The sequence below is a fragment of the Lepidochelys kempii genome, chromosome 3 (assembly GCF_965140285.1).
Source record: "Lepidochelys kempii isolate rLepKem1 chromosome 3, rLepKem1.hap1, whole genome shotgun sequence".
NCBI lineage: Eukaryota > Metazoa > Chordata > Testudines > Cheloniidae > Lepidochelys > Lepidochelys kempii.
In genome coordinates, this window is record NC_136382.1 from 91,286,047 (window position 1) to 91,311,789 (window position 25,743).

A 25,743-nucleotide genomic window follows, 5' to 3' on the forward strand; every position below is an offset into this window, starting at 1 on the left:
CCATGTATTGGTCAGTAGAGATGTTGTACCCAAGGCAGGCCCTTTCGAAGTTTTCTAAGAAGGCCTCAGTATCATCACCTGCCTTGTAGGTGGGGAACTTTCTGGGATGGGAAGTGGTACCTGGAGAAGGATTGCTAGGGTTTGTTGGTATATTCTGCTGGGCCTTTATCCTCTCCATCTCCTCCACATGCTTCCTTGCCTCCATTTCCCTCTTGTGGGCAGCCTCCTGTACCTCCTTCTCCAGCCGCATGAGTTCTATCTGTCTTTCATGTTCCCTTTGTTTTTCCTCAGCCTGAAATTTGGCTAATTCCAGCTGTAGTCGAGCCGAGGATTTGGCCATTCTAACCTCTCTGTTTTTAACTAACTTTACACCCGAGGTTTAGAAATAAACAAACAAAACTTGGCTGTAAAATTTTGCTGTGCTGGAATAGAATACCTATTCTCTGATAGTGATTGTCAGCCTACAGAAAAAGACAATTCCCTTGTCTCTGCTCTGGGCCCAAATTAAAGTAAAAAACCTCCAACTACTTGAAAACCTGTTTACCCAGCCCAAAGAAAAAAAAATTTCTTTTCAAACCTGTGCTCCTTGTAAAACAAAAAAAAAATCAAAATCCTAAAAAAAAACCCCTGCCACTTTTGTCTCCAGGCAAATGGGTAGAGCACACACCCCCTATTTACTTTTAGGAAGAAAAGAAAAAAAAAACCTCTGGGTTGGAAGACTGTGAATTTCCCTGCAGGAGTTAAGTACCCTGCCTCCAGGCAAAGAAAACCTGCAATTCACAAGATAATCCCCTTTTGTCTCTGCTTGGCCACAAAGCAGAGAGAAACCAAGCTGCTTTCAGTTTCAAAGCTGCTTCCTGGACTTCCTAAAAATTCCTTTTTAAAATCTGTATTTCTAGTTCAAAAAATCTCAACTGGATCTCAAAATGATTTCAGGTTAATCCCACCGCTGTGCCACCATGTCACGGTTCCTCCCCCACTCTGAACTCTAGGGTACAGATGTGGGGACCTGCATGAAAAACCTCCTAAGCTTATCTTTACCAGCTTAGGTCAAAACTTCCCCAAGGTACAAAATATTACACCTTGGACTGGCCGCTACCACCACCAAACTAATACTGGTTACTGGGGAAGAGCTGTTTGGACGCGTCCTTCCCCCCAAAATACTTCCCAAAACCTTGCACCCCACTTCCTGGACAAGGTTTGGTAAAAAGCCTCACCAATTTGCCTAGGTGACTACAGATCCAGACCCTTGGATCTTAAGAACAATGAACAATCCTCCCAACACTTGCACCCCGCCTTTCCTGGGAAATGTTGGATAAAAAGCCTCACCAATTTGCATAGGTGACCACAGACCCAAACCCTTGGATCTGAGAACAATGAAAAAGCATTCAGTGTTTTACAAGAAGACTTTTAATAAAAAATAGAAGTAAATAGAAATAAAGAAATTCCCCCTGTAAAATCAGGATGGTAGATATCTTACAGGGTAATTAGATTCAAAAACATAGAGAACCCCTCTAGGCAAAACCTTAAGTTACAAAAAAGATACACAGACAGAAATAGTTATTCTATTCAGCACAATTCTTTTCTCAGCCATTTAAAGAAATCATAATCTAACACATACCTAGCTAGATTACTTACTAAAAGTTCTAAGACTCCATTCCTGTTGTGTCCCTGGCAAGAGCAGCATACAGACAGACACAGACCCTTTGTTTCTCTCCCTCCTCCCAGCTTTTGAAAGTATCTTGTCTCCTCATTGGTCATTTTGGTCAGGTGCCAGCGAGGTTACCTTTAGCTTCTTAACCCTTTACAGATGAGAGGAGCTTTCCCCTGGCCAGGAGGGATTTCAAAGGGGTTTACCCTTCCCTTTATATTTATGACAACAACTCTTACACTTTACACAACTCCCAGGACACCTTCTACAACTACACTTTCACTTAAAGCACTAGAATCCTCTCATATTCCATCTTACAGTGGCCTTTGTAATAAAAGCCCTGTGCCCTGCTACTAACATAACCTACACGATTCTGCATTAAAATGCTGCATATTGTGTCCTCTCTCCTTTGCTCACACACAGAAGGTGCAAAACGTAGATCTTATCTTATCATAATCACAGGTCTATCACACAGCTCAAAGTAATTCACGAATGTCATCAAATCAAAAACACACCTTTACCAAGCAGGCCCAATTATTTCCTCCAATATGTAGGCCTGGTCTACACTACAGAGTTTGGACAATGTAACACAGCTTACACGGACCTAACTCTGTAAGCATCTACACTGAAATGTAGCTCCCACCAATGTAACTTGTCCACTACACTGACTTAACTCCACCTCCGCTAGAGGCGTAGCGCTTAAGTTGATGTAGTTAATCGATGCAGTGTCGCTGTAACACACTGAGTTGCTGACATTGACTGTGGCTGCAGAAACTGTCCCACAATGCCCGACCCTGGGGATGAGAGTGAATGGATTTTAAAAAGAGATGAAGAGCTTGTACATTTCAGCAACTGTGGGGCTGGAAGAATAAAGGTATGTGCGGTAAAGGGGCATATTGAGATACTGCTGAAAGAGGGCAGAATTAATTACATGGACAAATTTAACTGCATTTTCTGGTTTTGCTCACCTCAACTTTCTGCAGGGAGACCACCCAGCAACCTTAACTTTGGGTTAATGTAGGGGTTTTTTTGCCACTAAACATTATATCAGGGATCAGCAACCTTTGGTATGTGGCCCGTCAGGGAAATCTGCCGGTGGGCCGGGACGGTTTGTTTACCTGCAGCGTCCGCAGGTTCGGCTGATCGCAGCTCCCACTGGCTATGGTTCGCTGTTCCAGGCCAATGAGGGCTACGGGAAAGTGGTGGCCAGCACATCCCTCAGCCCACGCCGCTTCCCACAGCCCCCATTGGCCTGGAACAGTGAACTGCGGCCTGTGGAAGCTGCAATCGGCCGAACTTGCGGATGCTGCAGGTAAACAAATCGTCCGGCCCACTGGCAGATTTCCCTGATGCGCCGCGTGCCAAAGGTTGCCGATCCCTGCATTATATATTAGTCCTAGTAGCTAGTGCCCTTTATCCATAGCATTGCCAACTCCCACAATATTATGAGACTACTACAGAAAATCCCATGAAGAAATTAATAATTCTGTATCTAGGGCAGAGTTTGGATAAAGGGTAGTAAATAACGGTGGGCAGTAAATAATGCATGACCACACACTGAATGAGAAGAAAAAAAAATATTAAATAGCTACTGATTAAGTGAGGATGAGGATAGCATTCTGTGGAAAAATAGCATTTGATCACTGTGATAAATAGTTCAGTTTCCCACAATATCTTTGAGAAACCTTATGAAGTCTATTGCATTGAATGCAAAGTTTATGTGTTACTGCAGGATTGGAGGTAACTTCTGGGGAGGTTCAGGGGGTGGGGTGGAGACATGGTCAATACAAACCTTGGGAAGCTTCAAAAGGACTATTTTAAACAATGAGCCCAACAAGAAGGAACTTCTGAGTCAAAGTTAAGTGGGTTTCCTATTAAATACCTAGAGGGAGGTGATTTCAAATTCCTACCTCCAAACCCAACCTTTTGAAGCTACGTCCTGAGGAGGGAACCTGTTCCTAGCATCTGAATATCAAAGATTGAAGCTATATAAAGAAGAAACTGACTTATTCATGTGTTCTTGTTATGAACATGCAACCACAGAAAAATCCATGTGGGATCTGAAGGACTGAATCCCTACCAGATCCCTTTTTGGAGCTGGGGGTGATCTCTGATAAGCTCATTATCATTCATGTAGGTTCTTTTATTTTTTTAATATGTTTTCTCTGTAATGCTTTTACTTTAAGAGTAAATGTGCTTGCTTATAAAATGTTGTGAGTAAACTACGGTGGGCAATAACACAGTTTATCGCCCCCCAGTGCAGACACTGGCTGTTTAGGCCACCTGGCTTGCTGGGAATAACACAGTGTAAGCAGGGAACTGTACAGCCTAGAAAAACCCTGGTCAAGAGGGAGAGAGAGACATGGGTCTCCGCCAACGAGACAAGACAGCAGGGGAGCCAGAAACTTTTAAGTGGGTGCCTTGGGTGGACCACAGAGGGGGAATACAAGTGCAGTTACTCTGAAATTGCAACGATCTTGTAATTAAAGGCTGTATCAGAATGCATATACACAAAGGGGCTGAGTCAAGCTTACATGCACAACCTTACCAATCTTTTAATATCGTTTTTTAAAAATATGTATTAGAAATTACAAGACAAAGGAAAAGTGTCATATCATGTTATGAGAGGCACCCATGACTGTCATGGAATTTTCAGAGGAACCAATCAGGAGAAGCAGCATTGAAAAACAGAATGTTTAGTTTTAAGATCAAAACAGTTTGGGAGAAGCCATTTGAACAGCTATAATGGTAAAACAGCAGGTTTGGCCCTGGAGTCACAATGAAGGGGCTACTTTATATATTTATTAATCATATCATATCCTTTATGTAATCTGCTGATTCATCCACAGGGAAGAGCTCTAAATGATTGGCAATTCCACTTCCAAACCTTTATTTTCCTTAAATTGCAAATGTACTGCAAGCATAGTGTATTTTTGTGCATCAGAAATCTCATTAACTTCCTTGGGTGCACAATGCAGTTAATGAGAGGCATTAAGTACCTGTATTTTGATGTATTAACAAATATCCTGCTTTTCTAACTGCAGTATTTACAGGAATAAACCTGTCTTCTGTTTGTTAAAGTTCTTTTAGCTTGTCACAGTAGGAACTGTTGTGGTTTCCTCTCTATGAAGTAAACTTGTGTAATCCCAACTAAACTGAAGAATGTATAAAGGAAACCAATGAAGTACACTGTGGCACAAAATAGGCATATCACAGCCTTAAAAAAATTACAGGACAATTTATTAGCAATATTTTGCCTGGTATCAGTTTCTCTTTCATAGCAATAGGAGCTCAGGAATATGGAGAGCACACCTCTTAAAGCAAACAAGCATGGCTAAGCAATTTTTCACTTGGTATCATTTTCACCCTTGACAAACACACTGCCTAAAAATATATAACCTATAGGACAGAAAAATCAAACATTTTTAAAGGACACTAAAACTATCCACTATTTTAACCTTATTAAAGACAACATAATATATGTATCATAGCAAGCTATTATCAAGGTAGTCAGGCAGCATAGGTCCCAGCAACAATTGTTAGTTAAAAAAACCAACCATGAACTAATTACAATGAACTAAACCAACTGGAAGAAATATTTAGAGGTCTAATACTGCTGATCCAGCCGAGAAACAAATATGTGTAGTGCTGCAATCCATCAATACTAGAGGCAGTCAATAAAAATTAAAATGGCAACAATATTATTAAGGGCTAACATGCCATGCAAGTGATGGGAGGTGCCACTCTGAATACTATTTACACTACGAAATTGACTCACTTCTTCCAGCACTTATCAGCAGTGGGTCATGCTGAATTGGAGCAATAAAAAGTCTGACAGCTATTGTAAACAGGACACAACCAATGTTTAGCACCATTACAGAAAGCACGGAAGAAAGACAGTGGGGTCTATTGGATTGGGCACTGGACACTCAGTATTGGACTAACTTGGTTCCCAGTGAAACCAATGGTAGTTTTACCACTGCCTTCAATGGGACCAAGTAAGGCCAAATGCTGAGCTCTTTTGAAGAAAAGAAGACGACGGGGAAAAAATCACTTTTGGGGTCTATTCTCAGCTCTGCTACTGACTCACTGTGTAAACTTGGATAGGATATTTTGGCTCAGGCCCTAACTTCACTGAAATAAATCAAAATGTCTCATTTACTTCAGTGGGCAATTCATGAGGCCTTTAACCTCTCTGTGCCTCGATTTTCCCAACTTCAAAATGGAAATGATACTACAAGTATTTTGAGATCCATGGGTAGAAAGGGCTAAGTATACTGTTATTAGTGTTGACAGAGATTTAATGAAGTTCAAGGGCTCAGGGAAGAACATCTGCCATTAGCAGAAAAAGGAAATTTTTGAACTATGAATATTGTATGTGTTTCAGTTTGATGGGGACCTCTAAAAGAAAATATTGTGAAGTTATAACTATCTATGGAATAGACTAAGAAGAAAGGAAGACATAACCAACAAAAGGGCCTCTTTTTCCAATGTGCATTTGGTCCATCAAGTGAGGCTCTCCAACTTTTTACCACATATATTCACATTTTTCTTCATCTCCTTTGATTCACTGTCCCAAGTATAATCCTTTACATATTCACTGTAAAACTGTTATCCCAAAGAACTTATACCTCTGCAAGGTTACAGCTTTCTAAAGCATCTGTGAGCAACGTTCTGTTTCAGAATGAGTTACTGCTTTAATCACTGTCATCACTTTGACCTATATCAAGCTACTTTTTAACCCTGAAATGCAAGTATCCTATTTTTAGTTAAACTGCAGGTCCACATCATCATCATCAACAATGGAATGATCTTGACTCTGCAATAAGGCAATGACCCAGAAGAAGAAAAATTTTAGTTAGTTTCTGGTAAGTCTACTTTTTTGGGGGGGGGGGGGGGAGAAAGAGGGGATATACTTTTACTATTTGCCAGAAATTAAGTAGCACTTCTTAAAAAGGCATTTACAGCTACAAGATATAAATGAAAATTTCTCCCATTGAAAATATTCTTAAAATTTTAAACATGACAATTTTGCCTGTTGTGCACAGGGAACAAAATAATCTCAGAGTTAAAATTCTATTGTTTAAATACATTCTGAGCTATTTTGCAAAGGATTCAAAAATATTGTTGGAAAAATTCAAAGCCTGCTTCTCTAGACAGAAATTGTTCTATTTTTTATTAAATGGGTTTCTTTATTTCCTACTTTCAAACATTTATAAGATAACATCAACAAATCATCTTAGTATAAATGCATTCTCTGACGTGGAAAAATAGTCAAACTGCCAATGTTCTAATTAAATTGTTTTCATTTCTGTGATGATTATATTTCAAGTTCTTGTACAGTTCCATAAGCATTTTACCAGGAACGGAGGTGGGACTTTATAAAAATGCTAGCATTATTCAGTCAACAATGCAGTTCTTTTTTGATTTATTATTGGATATCCTGCGTCAGCTCCTCATATTTAGACCTCCCAGAAGATCAATTTAGGAGCACCCAGTCCACTTATTCATTTTTTCCTAGCAAGGTAAGTGTCAAAATGATGAAGCTTGATTGAAAATTATTACTTATTTGTATTACCATAGCACATAGGAGCCCTAGTTACGGACAAATCCCCATTGTATTTTGTACAGCATCTAGCACAAGACAGAGAACTTACAATCTAAGGTCTTGTCTACACTGGCACTTTACAGCACTACAACTTTCTTGCTCGGGGGTGTGAAAAAAAACAAACATGCCCCTGAGCGCAGCAAGTTTCAGAGTTGTAAAGCACCAGTGTAGACAGTGCACCAGTGCTGGCAGCTACACCCCTCGTGGAGGTGTTTTTTTAAAAGAGTGCTGGGAGAGCTCTCTCCCAGCACTCTGCCATGACTATACAAGCCATGTTAAAGCACTGCTCTAGGACTATGTGTACACTTAAACTGCTACAGAAGCAGTTGTGCCACTGTGGCGCTTCAGAGTCAACACTCACTATAGCAATAGGAGGGATTCTCCCCTTGCTGTAGTTAATCCACCTCCCTGACAGGATTCTTTCATCAACCCAGCGCTGTATATATCAGGAGTTTCGTTGGTTTAGCTACATAGCTCAGGGGTGCAGATTCTTCACACCCCTAAGCAATGTAGCTGGGTCACCTAACTTGTCAGTGTAGATCTGGCCTTAGCATTAGATAAAAGACAACAGATGGATGCAGACAGGGAAGTACAAGAAAACAATGAAACAATATTGGTCAGCATGATACACAGTGGTCTCAGTACACAAGCAGCCTAACTGACGTCAAGTTTTTTGTAGGCATCCCAGCAAATGAGTTTTAAGGAGGGATTTGAAGGCAGATAAAGAGATAGCTTTAAGGATGTTTATGGGGAATGCCTCACAAGTGTGAGGGGCAGCATGGGAGAAAGCACACAGGTATCTGTTTGAAAACTTAACAAGTGAGCAATGGAGGTGACATCATATGTACATTGAAGGTGGGAGTCAACAGCTCAATACCAAATGAGATAATAGATAGGGTGGGGATTGACTGTGATGGGCCTTGAAAGTGTTTATAAACAGCTTATTTTTAATGTAACAGAGAAGAGGAAGCCAGTGGAGAGATGCAAAGGGGTATCACAATTAAAGTAATAGGCTAGGGAAATGAATTTGCAGCACCATTCTGAATGGATATGAGAAGGGCAAGATTGTATTGGTCAAGCCCAAAGAGAAGAAAGTTGCAGTAATCAAGACACAAGATGATGAGAGCTTGCACAAGAGTTTTAGCAGTATGGATGCATAAGAAAGGTCATATCTTATAGAAGTTATGCAGAAAGAATCTGCAAGATTCAGATATAACCTGGATTTGAGGACCTAAAAAGGTCAAATATGACATGCAGGTTATGGGCCTGAGTGACAGGCAGGATGGTGATGTTATCCACAGTGATCAAGAAAGGAGGAAATGAGGAGGGCTTTGGGGAAGATTAGGAGCTCTGTTTTAACCACACTAAACTTCAGTTGATGGCGAGACATCCATGAGGAGAGTCAGACACAGGCCAAGCGGAGACAAGTCTGGAAAAGAGAGGTAGATCTGAGTGTCGTCATCATAGAGATGGTAGTTGAATTCAGGTAGATGACACTACCCAGAGATAGGATGTAGAGGGAGAAGGGAACATAGGACAGCTCTATGGAACCCCACAGAAAGTTGGGAAGGGAATACTGGAAGGCTTCCAAGGACACAGGGAAGTTGGCTTTGTTCTACCTTGACAATTCATGCCATACATTAACTCCTATTCTCACACCAAACTTCTGAACATAACCACGAACTATATCAAAGTGACTAAGATGCATTTCTTAATGCTTTTATGAAGTTTGTAACCACTGAGCTCTCGTATCATTGTAAGGGTAACTCACGTTAAGACATTTAATTTGTTATAGAAGTACTGTGAACATGACCAAAACAAACATATATTAAAAAAGGAGAAACTTTTATTGGATAAAAGAGACCATGATCAGACAAAAAACAATTTTTTTTCAGTTTATTAGTTAACCACCAATAGTGTGCTTGACACTGTTAAAAAAAGGCACTGTACATTACTTCAAAAATGCTTCATGCAGATACAGGGGTCCATATATGTGGACTTCTTTGCACGATCAGGACACACATCTGTTGGAATGTAGTTAAACACTTAAGATGTTCTGTGGTTGAAGGGAAAGCAGTGGATGTATTGTTTCTTGACTTTAGCAGCGCTTTTGACACGGTCTCCCACAGTATTCTTGTCAGCAAGTTAAAGAAGTATGGGCTGGATGAATGCACTATAAGGTGGGTAGAAAGTTGGCTAGATTGTCGGGCTCAACGGGTAGTGATCAATGGCTCCATGTCTAGTTGGCAGCCGGTGTCAAGTGGAGTGCCCCAGGGGTCGGTCCTGGGGCCGGTTTTGTTCAATATCTTCATAAATGATCTGGAGGATGGTATGGATTGCACTCTCAGCAAATTTGCGGATGATACTAAACTGGGAGGAGTGGTAGACACGCTGGAGGGCAGGGATAGGATACAGAGGGACCTAGACAAATTGGAGGATTGGACCAAAAGAAATCTGATGAGGTTCAATAAGGATAAGTGCAGGGTCCTGCACTTAGGACGGAAGAACCCAGTGCACAGCTACAGACTAGGGACTGAATGGCTAGACAGCAGTTCTGCGGAAAAGGACCTAGGGGTGGCAGTGGACGAGAAGCTGGATATGAGTCAGCAGTGTGCCCTTGTTGCCAAGAAGGCCAATGGCATTTTGGGATGTATAAGTAGGGGCACAGCGAGCAGATCGAGGGACGTGATCGTTCCCCTCTATTCGACATTGGTGAGGCCTCATCTGGAGTACTGTGTCCAGTTTTGGACCCCACACTACAAGAAGGATGTGGATAAATTGGAGAGAGTCCAGCGGAGGGCAACAAAAATGATTAGGGGTCTGGAACACATGACTTATGAGGAGAGGCTGAGGGAACTGGGATTGTTTAGCCTGCAGAAGAGAAGAATGAGGGGGGATTTGATAGCTGCTTTCAACTACCTGAGAGGCGGTTCCAGAGAGGATGGTTCTAGACTATTCTCAGTGGTAGAAGAGGACAGGACAAGGAGTAATGGTCTCAAGTTGCAGTGGGGGAGGTTTAGGTTGGATATTAGGAAAAACTTTTTCACTAGGAGGGTGGTGAAACACTGGAATGCGTTACCTAGGGAGGTGGTAGAATCTCCTTCCTTAGAAGTTTTTAAGGTCAGGCTTGACAAAGCCCTGGCTGGGATGATTTAATTGGGGATTGGTCCTGCTTTGAGCAGGGGGTTGGACTAGATGACATCCTGAGGTCCCTTCCAACCCTGATATTCTATGATTCTATGTGTGTGAGTGGAGGGGTGGAGAGTTACTTTTTTTCACAACAGTAGCCTCTCCTCATGTAACTTATATCAAGTCTCCATTAACTAATACATAGTTTACAATTCCACATCTGATTTTGGCTATTAGTCTTCTGGCCTGCAGGCTGCTGACACTACTTGTATCTTACTAAAAGCTAAAAGGAGTACTAGTGGCACCTTGGAGACTAACCAATTTATTTGAGCATAAGCTTTCATGAGCTACAGCTCACTTCATGGGATGCATTCAGTGGAAAATACAGTGAGGAGATTTATATACACACAGAACATGAAAAAATGAGTGTTATCATACACACTGTAAGGAGAGTGATCACTTAAGATGAGCTATTACCAGCAGGAGAGCGGAGAAGAGAAAACCTTTTGTAGTGATAATCAGGGTGGCCATTTCAAGCAGTTAACAGGAACGTCCGAGGAGCAGTGGGGGGTGGGGGAAATAAACATGAGGAAATAGTTTTACTTTGTGTAATGACACATCCACTCCCAGTCTCTATTCAAGCCTAAGTTAATTGTATCCAGTTTGAAAATTAATTCCAATTCAGCAGGCTCTTGCTGGAGTCTGTTTTTGAAGTCTTTTTGTTCTAATATTGCGACTTTTAGGTCTGAAATTGAGTGACCAGAGAGACTGAAGTGTTCTCCGACTGGTTTATGAATGTTATAATTCTTGACATCTGATTTGTGTCCATTTATTCTTTTACGTAGAGACTGTCCGGTTTGACCAATGTACATGGCAGAGAGGTATTGCTGGCACATGATGGCATATATCACATTGGTAGATGTGCAGGTGAACGAGCCTCTGATAGCATGGCTGATGTGATTAGGCCCTATGATGGTGTCCCCTGAATAGATATGTGGACACAGCTGGCAACGGGCTTTGTTGCAAGGATAGGTTCCTGGGTTAGTGGTTCTGTTGTGTGGTTGCTGGTGAGTATTTGCTTCAGGTTGGGGGGCTGTCTGTAGGCGCGGACTGGCCTGTCTCCCAAGATTCGTGAGAGTGATGGGTTGTCCTTCAGGATAGGTTGTAGATCCTTGATGATGTGTTGGAGAGGTTTTAGTTGGGGGCTGAAGGCGATGGCTAGTGGCGTTCTGTTATTTTCTTTGTTGGGCCTGTCCTGTAGTAGGTGACTTCTGGGTACTCTTCTGTCTCTGTCAATTTGTTTCTTCACTTCAGCAGGTGGGTATTGTAGTTGTAAGAATGCTTGATAGAGATGTTGTAGGTGTTTGTCTCTGTCTGAGGGGCTGGAGTAAATGCGGTTGTATCGTAGAGCTTGACTGTAGACGATGGATCGTGTGGTGTGGTCTGGGTGAAAGCTGGAGGCATGTAGGTAGGAATAGCAGTCAGTAGGTTTCCGGTATAGGGTAGGGTTTATGTGACCATCGCTTATTAGCACCGTAGTGTCCAGGAAGTGGATCTCTTGTGTGGACTGGTCCAAGCTGAGGTTGATGTTGGGATGGAAATTGTTGAAACTAGTGTTTCTATAATATAAGCATGGCTTAACAAATCCTCTACTCCATATCTCAACAGCAAGAATTAAACTTTTCCCAGAAACTGGAGGGTGGGGACTCATCCACCAATTTCTGCAGAAACTTATTTTTCATTTAAGAATATTTCTAGTCTTGCAGTTAGAAAATACACCCTCCAAACATGAACCAAGTATAAACTAATATACAGTACTGTCTTCCTGAGTGTGAAAAAAGAAATCTTAAAGCCATGTCTACAGCTTCTGTTTTTCAGGGGTTATTTCATTTATCACAATTTATTTTTAGCAATTGTTGAGTTCTATGTAATATTCAGGACTTTCTATGAATAATCTCTTTATAATGTTCCCTAGTGCACTTTAACATAGTTGTGATGGGATGTATAAATGCTGAGCAGACAGGGAAAGGGTTATGGAGGCTCCGTGCGCTAAGGTAGGTTGGTAGGGAGGAGGGCTTTAAAAGGAGGAAGCTACAGTCGGCAAAGGGGAAGCCCCGGGGCAAGCCTGACAGTGAGAGACCGACTTGGCTACCTTGCTATGAGTCCAGTAAAGCTGTTACCTAGGCATCCCTGAAGTAAGGTACTGCCACTGACCTTTTTGCTTACCCAGGGAGGGACTTGTTCTCTGAACTTTTGCCTTCCCACCACACCTGTAAACAAAGTAAGCAGGCCCACCAGGGTGTGGCCAACTGCAAGGACTAAGAGCAGGGGCGGGCAAACTTTTTGGCCTGAGGGCCGCATTGGGTTTCTGAAGTTGTATGGAGGGGCAGTTACAGGAGGCTGTGCTTCCCCAAACAGCCAGGCACGGCCCGGGCCCCACCCCCTATTTGACGCCCCCCCGCTTCTCGCCCCCTGACAGGCCCCCCAGGACCCCTGCCCCATCCAACCCCCACCCTGTTCCCTGACTGCCCACAGACCCCCTGCCCCTAGCTGCCCCCTGCTGCCCCATCCAACCACCCCTTCTTCTTGACTGCCCCTGGACTGCCCCCTGCTGCACCATCCAACCCCCCCTCTCCTTCCTGACGCCCCCTCACCCCATCCCCTGCCACATCCAACCACCTCTTTTCCCTGTCCTCTGACTTCCCCCAGAACTCCTGCCCCTGACTGTCCCCCGCTGCCCCCCCTCCTTCCTGACTGACCCCCTGGGACCCCTGCCCCCATTCAACCCCCTGTTCTCCGCTCTCTGACCCCTATCTACACCCGTGGACCCTGACCACCCCTCCACCGAACTCCCCTGCCCTCTATCCAACCCCCCCGCTCCCTGCCTCCTTACTGCGCTGCCTGGAGCACTGGTGGCTGGTGGTGCAGCTGCACCAAGACAGGCAGTCGCGCCGCACAGCACAGAGCATCAGGTCAGGCCGGGCTCTGCAGCTGCGCTGCCCCAGGAGCTCGCTGCTCCACCACCCAAAGCATTGCGCCGGCAGAGCAGTGAGCTGAGGCTGCGGGAGAGGGGAAACAATGGGGGAGGAGCCGGGGGCTAGCATCCTGGGCCAGGAGCTCAGGGATTGGGCAGGACGGTCCCGTGGGCTGGATGTGGCCCAAGGGCCGTAGTTTGCCCACCTCTGACTAAGAGTCTGGAGCCTGGACTGAGCCAACCCTGTGGTGGTAACTGGGCATCACAAGGAGCCTCAACCCAGCTAGACAGGTGCCACACAGACTCCTTTTACAGTAGTACTGTTTCAAACACAACTACATTAAAGTGCATTAGGGAACCTTTAGTACACACCAGCAGAGTCTAAACAGACCAATTAAAGTACAACACGTTAGTGCGCTTTAGAAATCACACCCTTGTCGTCTGCATTACTGCTCTGTGTAGACAAGCCCTTAGATACAAGGTGTTTCCGGGACTGGATAAACCCCTTTTCAAAATTTTTGTACTGGGGTGGGTTTTGTCAGTGTTTATAGGTTAAAACTGAAAAATCAGAAGCATAAGCCATATTTTATGTTCTGAAAATCTCATGCTTCAGCTGATCACCTACAGACACCGGGGAAGGAATTCCCTCCTCCTCCCCACCCCCCCACATACACGATGTATTCTGGGTTTTTTGTAGTCTTCCTCCTCTGAAGCATCAGAAATTGCCCTGGGCTGAAGAAGAGACACTGGAGGGAGTAGGCTAGTGCTCTGAGGTGGTACTGAGAATTTTCTCAGGTGCTTTACTGATGGGCCTTGCTCATATGCTCAGGGTTTAATGGATTGCCATATTTAGGTCAAAGGAATTTTCCCACAGGTCAGATTGGCAGGATGTTGGGGAACTTTTGTCTTCCTTTGTAGCAGGGGGCATTGGTCACTTGCTAGGATCATCTGGATGTATCTCACTAACTCAACTCCTTGCTAGTGCAAGAGCCTCAGGCACTGGTGCACCTCAGTCCTTTCTGTTCTCGGTCTGTGCCACACAATAATTTAGGCTCCTGAGGACTGTACTATTTCGATCTAATTTTGGTTGTTGGGCATGGCATAGGGGTGGCTGGGTGCTGTGTAGTGGCCTCTGATGTACAGGAGGTCAGCACAGATGATCTGGTGATATCTTCTGGTCTTAAACTCTGAAAAGAGATATGAATTGCATAAGTCCCAAATCCAGACCCCATTATGCAGATCAAGCAGCAATGTTGTAAGCTGGAGAGTTCCTCCAGGGAATGAATCCTTCCCTTCCCCATTCCAGTGCACACTACAATAGAGGAACTGTTCTGTGCCTTCTGTTTCAGTATTATACAGGGCTTGCACAACAAAAAAGCAATACAAATTGTATAGCCCCCACATCTCTACATTTTTGTTTATGTCACACATTTTGTTATGGTTGCGATTTTTCTGAAGGGAGGAGTGCTGGTTGACCTATTTTTTTCTTCAAAGGAACTACTATAATTCAGAAACAATACGGTTATTAGTATGGGCTCAACTTTGGAGACATACACAAGTGCAAAATAAATTCAACGCACAGCCTGACTTGAAAAAAATATACTTCCTACTAGTCTGAGGCCTACACTTATCTGCCAAAGGCAGATACAAGAAATAAGTGTGGTCAGACTCCACTAAACAACACCTTGAGGCAATGTGTTCATGAGAAGCATAGCCCAAGATGCTGGAATTTTTAGTGTACCTGGTCTGCTTGAAGGCTTCATCTTTAGATCAGCCGCTGGCTAATAGTTACCTGATAAATTTCAGAGAGTCACCTTCCTCTACCTGCTGGAAGAGAGAGAACTCTTTTGTCTCTATATTCTTCCTCCAGAGCCCCTGAGGATCTAAGAGGGATCTCCACTACTCTACCCTTCTCCCAAGGCCACCACAAAAAAGGGACAATGGAAGATACTCTATTCCTTCCTTAGCCTCAATTATTTGAGTCCTCTTTCCTGGTGAATACCTCCAATACCTACCTCTGTTTGCTACCTTCTCAGGCAGTACAGTATCAAAATCAGGGCTTTGGATTGGAGCCTGGAGCAGTTCCAGAGAGGTTGAGCTGCAGGTTTTTGCCTGGAGCTGAAGCGGAGCTGGAGCACAGCTCCAAAGCCCTGATCAAAATGACATGATGTGTTCTAAAAAACTGACCAGAGTCTTGTTAATTGCACTCTGTTCCTAGCAAAGATAGATGCAGCAGGAGCCATACAAAAGCTGTCTGTAGCCTCAGAAACATAAACACTACACATTTAAAACAATAACCAGTAAGAACTTTAATATTTTAAAAAGAAATCTTAAGCTCTCCAACTTGCCAGAGAATGCTTTCCATTTTGCACAGGTATATAAAATTATGAGTGGTGTGGAAAAAGTGAATAAGGAAAAGTTATTTACTTGTTCCCATAATATAAGAACTAGGGGCCACCAAATGAAATTAATGGGCAGCAGGTTTAAAACAAATAAAAGGAAGTTCTTCTTCACTCAGCGCACAGTCAACCTGTGGAACTCCTTGCCTGTGGAGGTTGTGAAGGCTAGGACTATAACAGGGTTTAAAAGAGAACTGGATAAATTCATGGAGGTTAAGTCCATTAATGGCTATTAGCCAGCATGGGTAAGGAATGATGTCCCTAGCCTCTGTTTGTCAGAGGGTGGAGATGGATGGCAGGAGAGAGATCACTCTATCTTTACCTGTTAGGTTCACTCCCTCTGGGGCACCTGGCATTGGTCACTGTCAGTAGACAGGATACTGGGCTGGATGGACCTTTGGTCTGACCCAGTATGGCCATTCTTATGCTCTTGTGCTCTTACGTGAATGAGTGAAAGGATTTTTTTCAAGCTCCAATTTACACAATATGACATTTATAAATAACATTTGTATCCTGATTATCACAACCACATAAAAGAATAGGACAAACTTTATTTTACTATGGTGTTTCAGTGATTTCAAACTGTTAAAACATTCAGTTAAAGTTTAACACAGGAGCTCCACCATTCTTGTAACCCCGAGAAGAACATAAAGAACATGCTATGCTGATACAAACAGTTGTATTAAATACAAATATTTTAGACCACCGTAGCTAAATATTAAGGACCTAAATTAATGCTATAATCCAAACAAAACAAAGAAAGTTGTCCCTTAACTGAATTGTCCCTTAACTTTAATAACATTTAAGTAAAAGTATTTCATACAAATTTAGCAGATAGTAGTGAACACACCCTTAACTTCTGACTCACTTTGGCGCAATTTAAATATATTTCCATACACCATAAAAAAATGGTATGTGACAACTAGTACTGATTTGCTTGTTCCTCAGGTCAAGTTGAAAGTCCGGATGAAAGATGCTGAAACATTGGTTGGAGGACTAAAGCAACAAACAGCATCAGCTTTGTCTGTTGTGCTGAAGCCCATTCTGGACACATGACTTTTTGCAAGTTTGCACTCTTTTTCCCTTGTAGTAAACTAATAGCTAACAAGCTAACAATAAATATAAACTTCACAAGGAGTTGTTTTGGTTGGATATAAGTGAGATATCACTTAATATTCATATTTATAATAAATAATTTCCATCTCTACTGTTAGAATGGAAATACCTGTTCCTGCTGCGAGCTATTATCGTTGTATTTTTATTTTGTTTTATGTACTGATTGCTATCATTGTTTTGTACATAATTGTAGTTTTACTCTGGACTTGACTTATCATATTATTTGTACTTATTTATAAAAATACAGTTCAGAATTCCTTTTTAATCTACTGTAACTCTTGCTGGCAATTTCAATATTATGTCTGTATCACAGGAGTATTTTTTCAAGTTGCATATATGTTTTAATTGTATACCAAGAATACCCATACCTTCTAAAAACCGTTATGCTCCTTATTATTGATGTCATTATTTTAAGAGTGTTATTAACTATACAAATTTTATAATTCGGTGAATACAATTTAAAAACAAAACACTAGCACGCTAGCATTTACTCTTTGGAAGTTCAACTTTTCTTTTTTTGTCTTGTCTTTTACACACACTGATTTCTGAAGCACAAGTCAGGTAATCAAAACTTCTTAGACAAAATTCTAGGATTTCAGAAACACGAGAATATGGATTAAGTGCAGCCAATCCCTTCCTACAAGCCATGAAGATGGATGAGAAACTTATAAACTTAAACATGCATACTTCTGATGACCCTTATGAACCTGGATTTATATCAATGATATTTAAGAATACAGGCATATCGTCGCCTCCACTTCCCACATCACAAAAAAATAAGGTCACATCCCTGGATATAAAGTTAACTGGACCAAATCTGATCCAGTGGATGTTCCAAAAGACCAGATCACATTCAGTACCAACACTTCCATGCCATCATACACAGAGAGCTAGGAGTAAAGCTGAGCGCTGATTTATCTAAAATGGTCTCTTTAAATAATGAGAAAACTTAGAACGACATTTCAAAAGAATGTATGCTGGCAACATTTTTAGATCTCTTTATTAGGTTGCACTGAAAATACAAAAATAAACATTACAGACATGGTTCTTTGATTTACTGTTAGCTGAGTAAGACCCCAAACCTGTAATTTAATCTTAATCTGGACTTCACACTTGTACAGAAACCAATGGGGCTCTGTATGGATACAGGGTTCCACCTGCATGTTTGTTTTGGGGTTTTTTGGTAAGACAGAAACCTTACTGTTACCTATATATGATTATTTAATGCTCCTGGCCAGCTGAGTAAACAAGTTAATTGTATATGAGTATTTAAGATGCTGAGCAGTTATCATAATGGGCCTGATTCAGCAAAGTACTTAAGCCTACGAGAAAGCATAGGAGGCTACAATATTCGTGTGTTTAAAGTTAAACACACACGTGTTTTTGCTGAATTGCAGCCTCTGTTACTTCAAGTACAATTGATTGTCGGGGCACCTTAGAGGTTTTGGTGTGGCCTCTTTAAAGACAGTTTATGGAAGTGCAAGTCACAGTCTCATAGTTAAGGATGAGTTCAGTTTTGTACTGGAAGCGCAGGTATTCAAACACTGTTACATACAAAGAATAGAGTGTAACCTCCAAAATCGCAACATTTACTCTGAGTACAGAATACATTTTAAGAATTTATAAATAAATCCATTAGCCTAATTAAACAAAGATCCTTTAATAAAGGTAACACCCTATCTCAGACCACTTTTCATCCAGAATGATCTTAACAGTGGAATAACACACATTTGAAAACATCCTACAAGCTAAAATTCACTGAAATTTCATACATGGACTACAGTAAAATATTGGGGGTTTTTTTGGTTTTTTTTTTAACAAGTAACGGTCATTTCCCCCCGCTATTTTTCACAACAATTTCTTTTTCAGAAGAGACTGATAAATAATGTACTATAGGGAATTTCTTGAACTATTTCAAAATGGCTGTCATCTCCTATTGTTCTCAATGGGCCTGAGGCCTCACGCATTCACAGTCAAGATGCCCTCTTTCAAAACCACCACCATTGTCCATTTTTCCCAATAAGAGTGAAGCCAAGATGACTTCCAGAAAGATTGTAGCAATAGGAGGCTTACTTAATCTGCTTAACCTGAACTCTACCCTGTACTGACATGAAGAAAAACAATGAAAACAAATCTATGCCTTTACAAATCAGATTAAACTAATGTGGGACTACAGACACTATTATGGACTAATCGTAACTGTATACCTATTGCATGTTGTCACTACAGGGAAGAGTTAAGGTTGTCTGGGTGTCTTAACTATGCATCTCCGTTTGGATTTCTTTTAAATGTAATCATAACCTGAATTTCCTGGGTCTGCAATACCATTTTTACTACAGCATCCCTGGAATGTTTTTTATCCTTAAATTACTGACTATCTTAAAGTTTTACATTGCTGCCGTTCACTGTAGTAATATTTAAGTGCTGACAATATACAAACATTTTTAAGTACCAAACTCCTTAGAGCAGGAGTGTCCAATCCATGGCCCACAAGGCACTAAACTGCGGCCCTCAAGGGTAACTTCCTTGACAAGAAAATGTGTATTTAATTTGCCGAACAAACCAAGATCTTACACTCAATTCAACAGCACTTCTCTATTTGCCTGTCTGCAATGCAATAACATGACCACTACAGCTCTACAGGGGAGTTCTGATTTAAAACAAAAAAACAAAGAAACAAAACAAAAGAACATGATACAGGCATTAGTTATTTATTTGCTTATACTCTTCAAAATAGTAAATAAAATGTAAATAAAATGTAAATAAACTACTGACCTGTGTTTAAGATGCAATGGTAAAATACTGACATTTCAAGAGAATTTTAAAAAATAAATAAATTCAGAAATGCTTTGAAAACCCTTTGGAAAGTATAGAGAGGAGGAAGAGAAGTAGCACTTTGGCACCACTACTAGCACCTTCTACCTTCACAGAGCAACCCTTTCTATACAGTTGGCCCACAGTCCTGCCAACACTTTTGCACATATATACCATTACACAGATACTATGGGGATGGGCACAGACAAAAATATAAACAAACAGTCTCATCAAATCCAATAAGACAACTCACATACAAGTATCTACCGAATTGGGGGACCTTCGTTTCAGATAATCAGTAGTACTTCAATGTCTTAAAGTCAACGTATCTTACTCATCCAGATAAAAACAGAATTCATTATTTGTTTTCTGGTACTACTAACAGCTTACGTAAAAATTAAGATGACAGTTGAAACAAGTGACCTGAGTAAATGTTATAGGCAGTGCTGTTGTAGCTATTAATGGTCTCAGGGTATTTGAGAAAGACAGTGGATGAGACAATATCTTTTATTGGACCAACTTCTGTTGGTGAGAGAGACAAGCTTTCAAAACAACTCTGCCTACAAGCTCAAAAGCTTGTCTCTCTCACCAACAGAAGTTGGTCCAATAAAAGATATTATCTCACCCACCTTGTCCCTCTAAGTAAATGTTGGTACCCTGACCAAACAGAGTTTCGCTGCAGTTTCATGACCCTAATGAAGGCTTCAAACTAAAATATGCAGGTGCTTTTAAATCCTTGTAGCCAGCTACTAGATAATGGTTGTCATTTTAATTACTATATAAAAGAGAGGGACCGAATGGCTAGGCAGCAGTTCTGCGGAAAAGGACCTAGGAGTGACAGTGGACGAGAAGCTGGATATGAGTCAGCAGTGTGCCCTTGTTGCCAAGAAGGCCAATGGCATTTTGGGATGTATAAGTAGGGGCATAGCGAGCAGATCGAGGGACGTGATTGTCCCCCTCTATTCGGCATTGGTGAAGCCTCATCTGGAGTACTGTGTCCAGTTTTGGGCCCCACACTACAAGAAGGATGTGGATAAATTGGAGAGAGTCCAGCGAAGGGCAACAAAAATGATTAGGGGTCTGGAACACGTGACTTATGAGGAGAGGCTGAGGGAACTGGGATTGTTTAGTCTGCAGAAGAGAAGAATGAGGGGGGATTTGATAGCTGCTTTCAACTACCTGAGAGGTGGTTCCAGAGAGGATGGTTCTAGACTATTCGCAGTGGTAGAAGAGGACAGGACAAGGAGTAATGGTCTCAAGTTGCAGTGGGGGAGGTTTAGGTTGGATATCAGGAAAAACTTTTTCACTAGGAGGGTGGTGAAACACTGGAATGCGTTACCTAGGGAGGTGGTAGAATCTCCTTCCTTAGAAGTTTTTAAGGTCAGGCTTGACAAAGCCCTGGCTGGGATGATTTAATTGGGGATTGGTCCTGCTTTGAGCAGGGGGTTGGATTAGATGACCTCCTGAGGTCCCTTCCAACACTAATATTCTATGATTCTATGAACATGAATTTTAAACTGCAGTGAGTCTACTCATCATGTTCCAAGTACCAATATTGACCCAGGTGAGTTGTTTCAAAATTTGTAACTGTATCCTTCATGTTGAGCACCAGTTCTTTTGATTAAAGGTCTGTAATAAAGACAAAGAACTTATTCTCATCATAGCTTGTAACTGTATCATAAGCGCCTTCAAATAAGCAGTTTCCATTTCAAATATATGCCTCTAAAACTTAAGGTTTCTCAAAACGGATATCATGAAAACTACAATGCACAAGTTAATCATTTAAATGGATATTTTTAAAAGACCAAAAAAAAACCCTGTATATATCAAATATGTATTAAAAGTAATTGCTCAATGGAAAATTATTTCACTAACATGAAAAAGCTTATCCTCACTTTTCAAGCACTCACTCCCAGAGATGAGGTGCGTGTATGTGGGGGGCGGGCATTCAGGGTCACGGTGTACACCCAGATTTCTGTCAGGGTTTATATGTCCCGCCATGAACCCCACTATATACCACCAGAACCATTAAATCAGAGGTTTTCAAACTGAGGGCCGTGGAGGAACATTCAGGGGGAGAGCGAGGGGGAGGATAAGCAGCATCGCCTGGCAGCTCAGCCTCACACGTTCAGGAGGGAGCACTACCTCCAGTCTTTGACTCACCTTTTGTCTGGTTTGGGGGGAGGGGGGCTCAGCTCAAAAAGTTTGAAAACCATTGCTTTAAATTGTGCCCCCACTATCAAGAGCATTGTCTCTGCTCACTCCACAATTCCAATATCACCTTCAGTCTTCATTGCTTCTTATAGCCTGTCTCAGTCCCACTCCACATGCTCCATTGAAGCATCTCTCTCAAAATGTTCCCTTTTTCTCTCCCTCATTCAAGATTTAATGCTTGTTTTCCCCAGTAATTATACATGGAACAACTTTCCAAATCAATATTTCCCATGCATCTTCCTTCCCTTTCAAATAGCTCATAAAACCCACCTGTTTCACAGGGTACAATAAAATGGAATAGTACTTCCATAACATGCTATCCATGTTGATTTTAGTCTATTGTAACTACTCAGTAAACCACCATATTATGACTATATACATTAAATTTGTCAAGCAGGAACCCTGTCATATCGAATGTACAGCAACACACACATAAATAATACCATAAACATCAGTCTGGAAAGCACTCCTGTGAGATACAACATCACATTTGTTTGTAATGAGCAAAGTTATCTACTGAATTCATTTGTACTCTACTTTGAAATATTTTCCATCTCGGCTACTGTATTACTAATACCCAAGGGATATTTTGCACACCCATGTCTTGCTGCCAGGAAAAAACGGGATTAAAACCAAGGCCAAGGTACTTTCTTCCCACAGTCAACTATTTCTGCAATAGGCCATGCTGTAGCTTAATCGTAAGGGGGTGATCACATTAAAGGCAATTTAAGTTACTTATGAATCATTCAGAGGAATGAGAGAGCTAGAGTTGGTGGTCAATCTAACTACCCATCCAGGTTCTTACACAGTGCACATCACCATAATATCTGAGTGCCTCGAGTTTTTAAAATATACTCTTCCCCACTTCCTTCTGTAGGTAACAGTGCTTTTTTGGTTATAGATTCTTGAATGTGTTCATCTGGTTAGGTGGCTTTTTGGTTTTTGAGTTGTGAAAAGAATATTCTAAGAAAACTACGCTGAAGTTGTGTGTTTTTGTACTAGTCCATGGATTAATTAGACTAGCAGCCCATAGCTGTCATGGGAAGCCAAGCTCCAGCTGAGGCGAGTAAGAGGTGTCCCAAGAGCAGGGAGGACTTTGAACAGCAGAACAGACACCTTGAATCCCAGTCTATCCAATGGGAGGCCAGTGCAGCAATCAGAGCACTGGGGGGAAAGTCCCCCTCGGTCTGTCAAGCCCCTTTACTTCCCACCTCCCCTAACAACTCAACCCCCGGCCCCGCAGCTCCACCCCCTTCATGCCCCGTCCTTTTCACGTCCCTAACCCTTCCCCCCTCACCTCCAGCTTGTGGTTGATCTGGGACACAGTCTGCGCCTTGTGGCAGAGCTGGGCGAAGCAGGAGCTGAGGCTGGTCATTTTCTGCCGCCCCTCGTAGGTGATGTCCGCTTGGTCGGGGTCGATCTCCCCCAGCAGCAAGTCCACGTCCACGAAGGCCTTATCGAACTCCTTCTCCAGCACCTCCAGCCAGCGGAACATCGACACCCCCCCGCCCGGGGAGGCGGCGGCGGCAACCCCCCCGCCACAGGCCCCGGAGCCCGAGCCGCACGAACCAGCCCCCATTCCGGACATGTTGACTCCCCCCCCCCACCGCGGCCTGCGAGGCACCCCGTGCGCGCGCGCCCCTCTCCTCAACGCCCGCGCGGTACCCAACACACACCTGCGCGCGCCCGCCCGCCCCTCAACGCCCGCAGGACGCGGCGGCAGTACCCTCCTCCCTGGTGACAGTGGCTGTGAGAGGAGCGACGCGTCGCTACGGCGCATGCGCTAGGATACTGAAACAGGTTCCGAGGCGGCACTCTGGCGGTGGACTGAGATCGTCGATTGACTTGTGCTGCCTGCCACAACTGACACCGCATCTCAGGGAGCATGGCCGAGCCCCACCTCAGCGATCTCAGCGCCGTTGCACCACTCACACTGCGCAGGCGCTGCCTGCTCTGCGCGCTGTTTAGGCCGCGGCGGGAGGGGGTCGCTGCAGTTCCGGGCAGCGCTCGTCGCCCCTGACCCTTCTCCACGCCTGCGCTGCAGGGGCCCCAGACCTTGCTCACCGCAGAGCAGCGGCGCTCGGGGGCTTCTCCGCAGCCCCAGAGTCGTTGGTGTCGGGTCAGAGGCCGGCTTGGCGCTTAGACAACGGCCCGCGGGAGCCGCGGCTGACCCGCCCCAACGGCCTCTGCCTGCGTCTCTCGGAACCTCGCGCTCGCGGGACGTCAGCGCCTGGGCGGCCGGGCTTGCTGCTGGCGCCTCCGACCCCCCCCCCCCCCGGCTCTGCGGCCACCAGCACCTGTTGTAGCATCTGCTGGGGGCCAGTAGCCAAGTGGCCAGTCTCATCGTGCCCCCGGCTGGGCCCGCGCAGGGAAAGCAGCCCAGAGGCGGGGGAGGGGCAATAGGGGTCCTAGGCTCCTCTCCCCCCCCCCCCCCGCGAGCGAGCCCCTCAAACGTTTGAATCCAGTCAGCCCGCACAGCTCTTCCGACCAGCCCTGGCAGCCCCAGCCGGCCTCGTCTTCCCCCACAGTCTTTCCTGGCCAAAACCTCCAGTTTTCTGCATATCATGACCCCAGCCTTTCCTCCTCGACGTCTCCCAGAAAACGAGCTGGCCCAAGCTTCTCCCCCAAGTTATCCAGCTGTCCCCAAAAACCCCCACAAATCCAACTTCCCTTAGATACTCCTCCCATTGCTCCCCCCATCTCCACTCTGCCAGTTCCCAGACGCCCCCACCTTCCACACAAACCCATCTTCCTCCCCACACAGCACCCACCACCTTCCCTGGTGCCCTTCAGCATACACCCACCTGTCACAGCTGACAAATTTTGTGCAGCTCCACGTCCTGCCCCTACCACTGTTTGAGGGAGAGTACATTGACTTTAAGATGAAGCCAGGGCTATGGTCATACACAAATTACTTGTAAATGTGCAATTTACTTAATGAGCCATACCACATATTTGTAAGTTGCATAAAATGTCACACCTGGAACACACCACTTGCCAGTTATGCCTTTTCTGTGCCTCAGTTTCCACATCTGTAAAATATTCTGATTAATAATTACCTCATAGGAGGAATTAATGTTTGTACAGTATTTTGAGATCCTTGGATAAACGCTGCTGAAGAACAGCAAATGCTTAGTATTATAATGTTATTGTTGTCTGGTTATTACCAATTGTCAACAACCAGCCAATTCAAAGACCTAATTCTGCAATCCATATTCAGGCAAAACTTGACTTCAATAGGGAGGTTTTTTTGCTGTGTGCAGACTCCACAATCAGGTTCCTGAGCTAAAGGGAGAATTTTGGTTTTGGAAGGACTGAAGATCCGGTCCCAGATGAGGACTTTGATATTCAAGTGCTGCCATCTGTTGGTGGCCAAAACTAAAGGTATGTATTGCAACTATTTTCAGAACTCAGAGTAACAGCCGTGTTAGTCTGTATTCGCAAAAAGAAAAGGAGTACTTGTGGCACCTTAGAGACTAACCAATTTATCTGAGCATAAGCTTTCGTGAGCTACAGCTCACTTCATCGGGAAGCGAGCTGTAGCTCACGAAAGCTTATGCTCAAATAAATTGGTTAGTCTCTAAGGTGCCACAAGTACTCCTTTTCTATTTTCAGAACTGAGATTTAAGATATAGTCAGTCTCTGAACTGTAATTAAAGTAAATCCAATGCGCAGGGAAAGGGGGCAATTATTCCATTGATTCAAAAATTGATACCTTTCCCCCTTGCTAATGTAATGGTGAGACTTCCCACTGTTGACCTTTTTGTAAACAACTGGACAATAATTTAAAAGAAATAACTGACTTCTGGTGCACTCTAGCCAAACACAGATCTCTGCA

At 43.2% G+C, this 25,743-nt stretch overlaps 1 protein-coding gene across 3 annotated transcripts in view; it reads right to left on the minus strand.

Moving 5' to 3' along the window:
• GOPC (golgi associated PDZ and coiled-coil motif containing) overlaps window positions 1-23,499 on the minus strand; it is a 66,633-nt gene extending 43,134 nt beyond the window's left edge. For 2 of the 3 annotated variants that reach the window (XM_073337144.1, XM_073337143.1), the window contains exon 1: window positions 23,203-23,499. In XM_073337144.1, coding sequence (XP_073193245.1) covers window positions 23,203-23,493 — 291 coding nt within the window. In that variant the 5' untranslated portion in view covers window positions 23,494-23,499. Of the gene's footprint in view, window positions 1-10,865; window positions 12,820-23,202 lie in introns of those variants that run through there. The other variant, XM_073337147.2, reaches the window with a different exon arrangement.
• Between the last annotated feature and the right edge of the window lie 2,244 nt (window positions 23,500-25,743).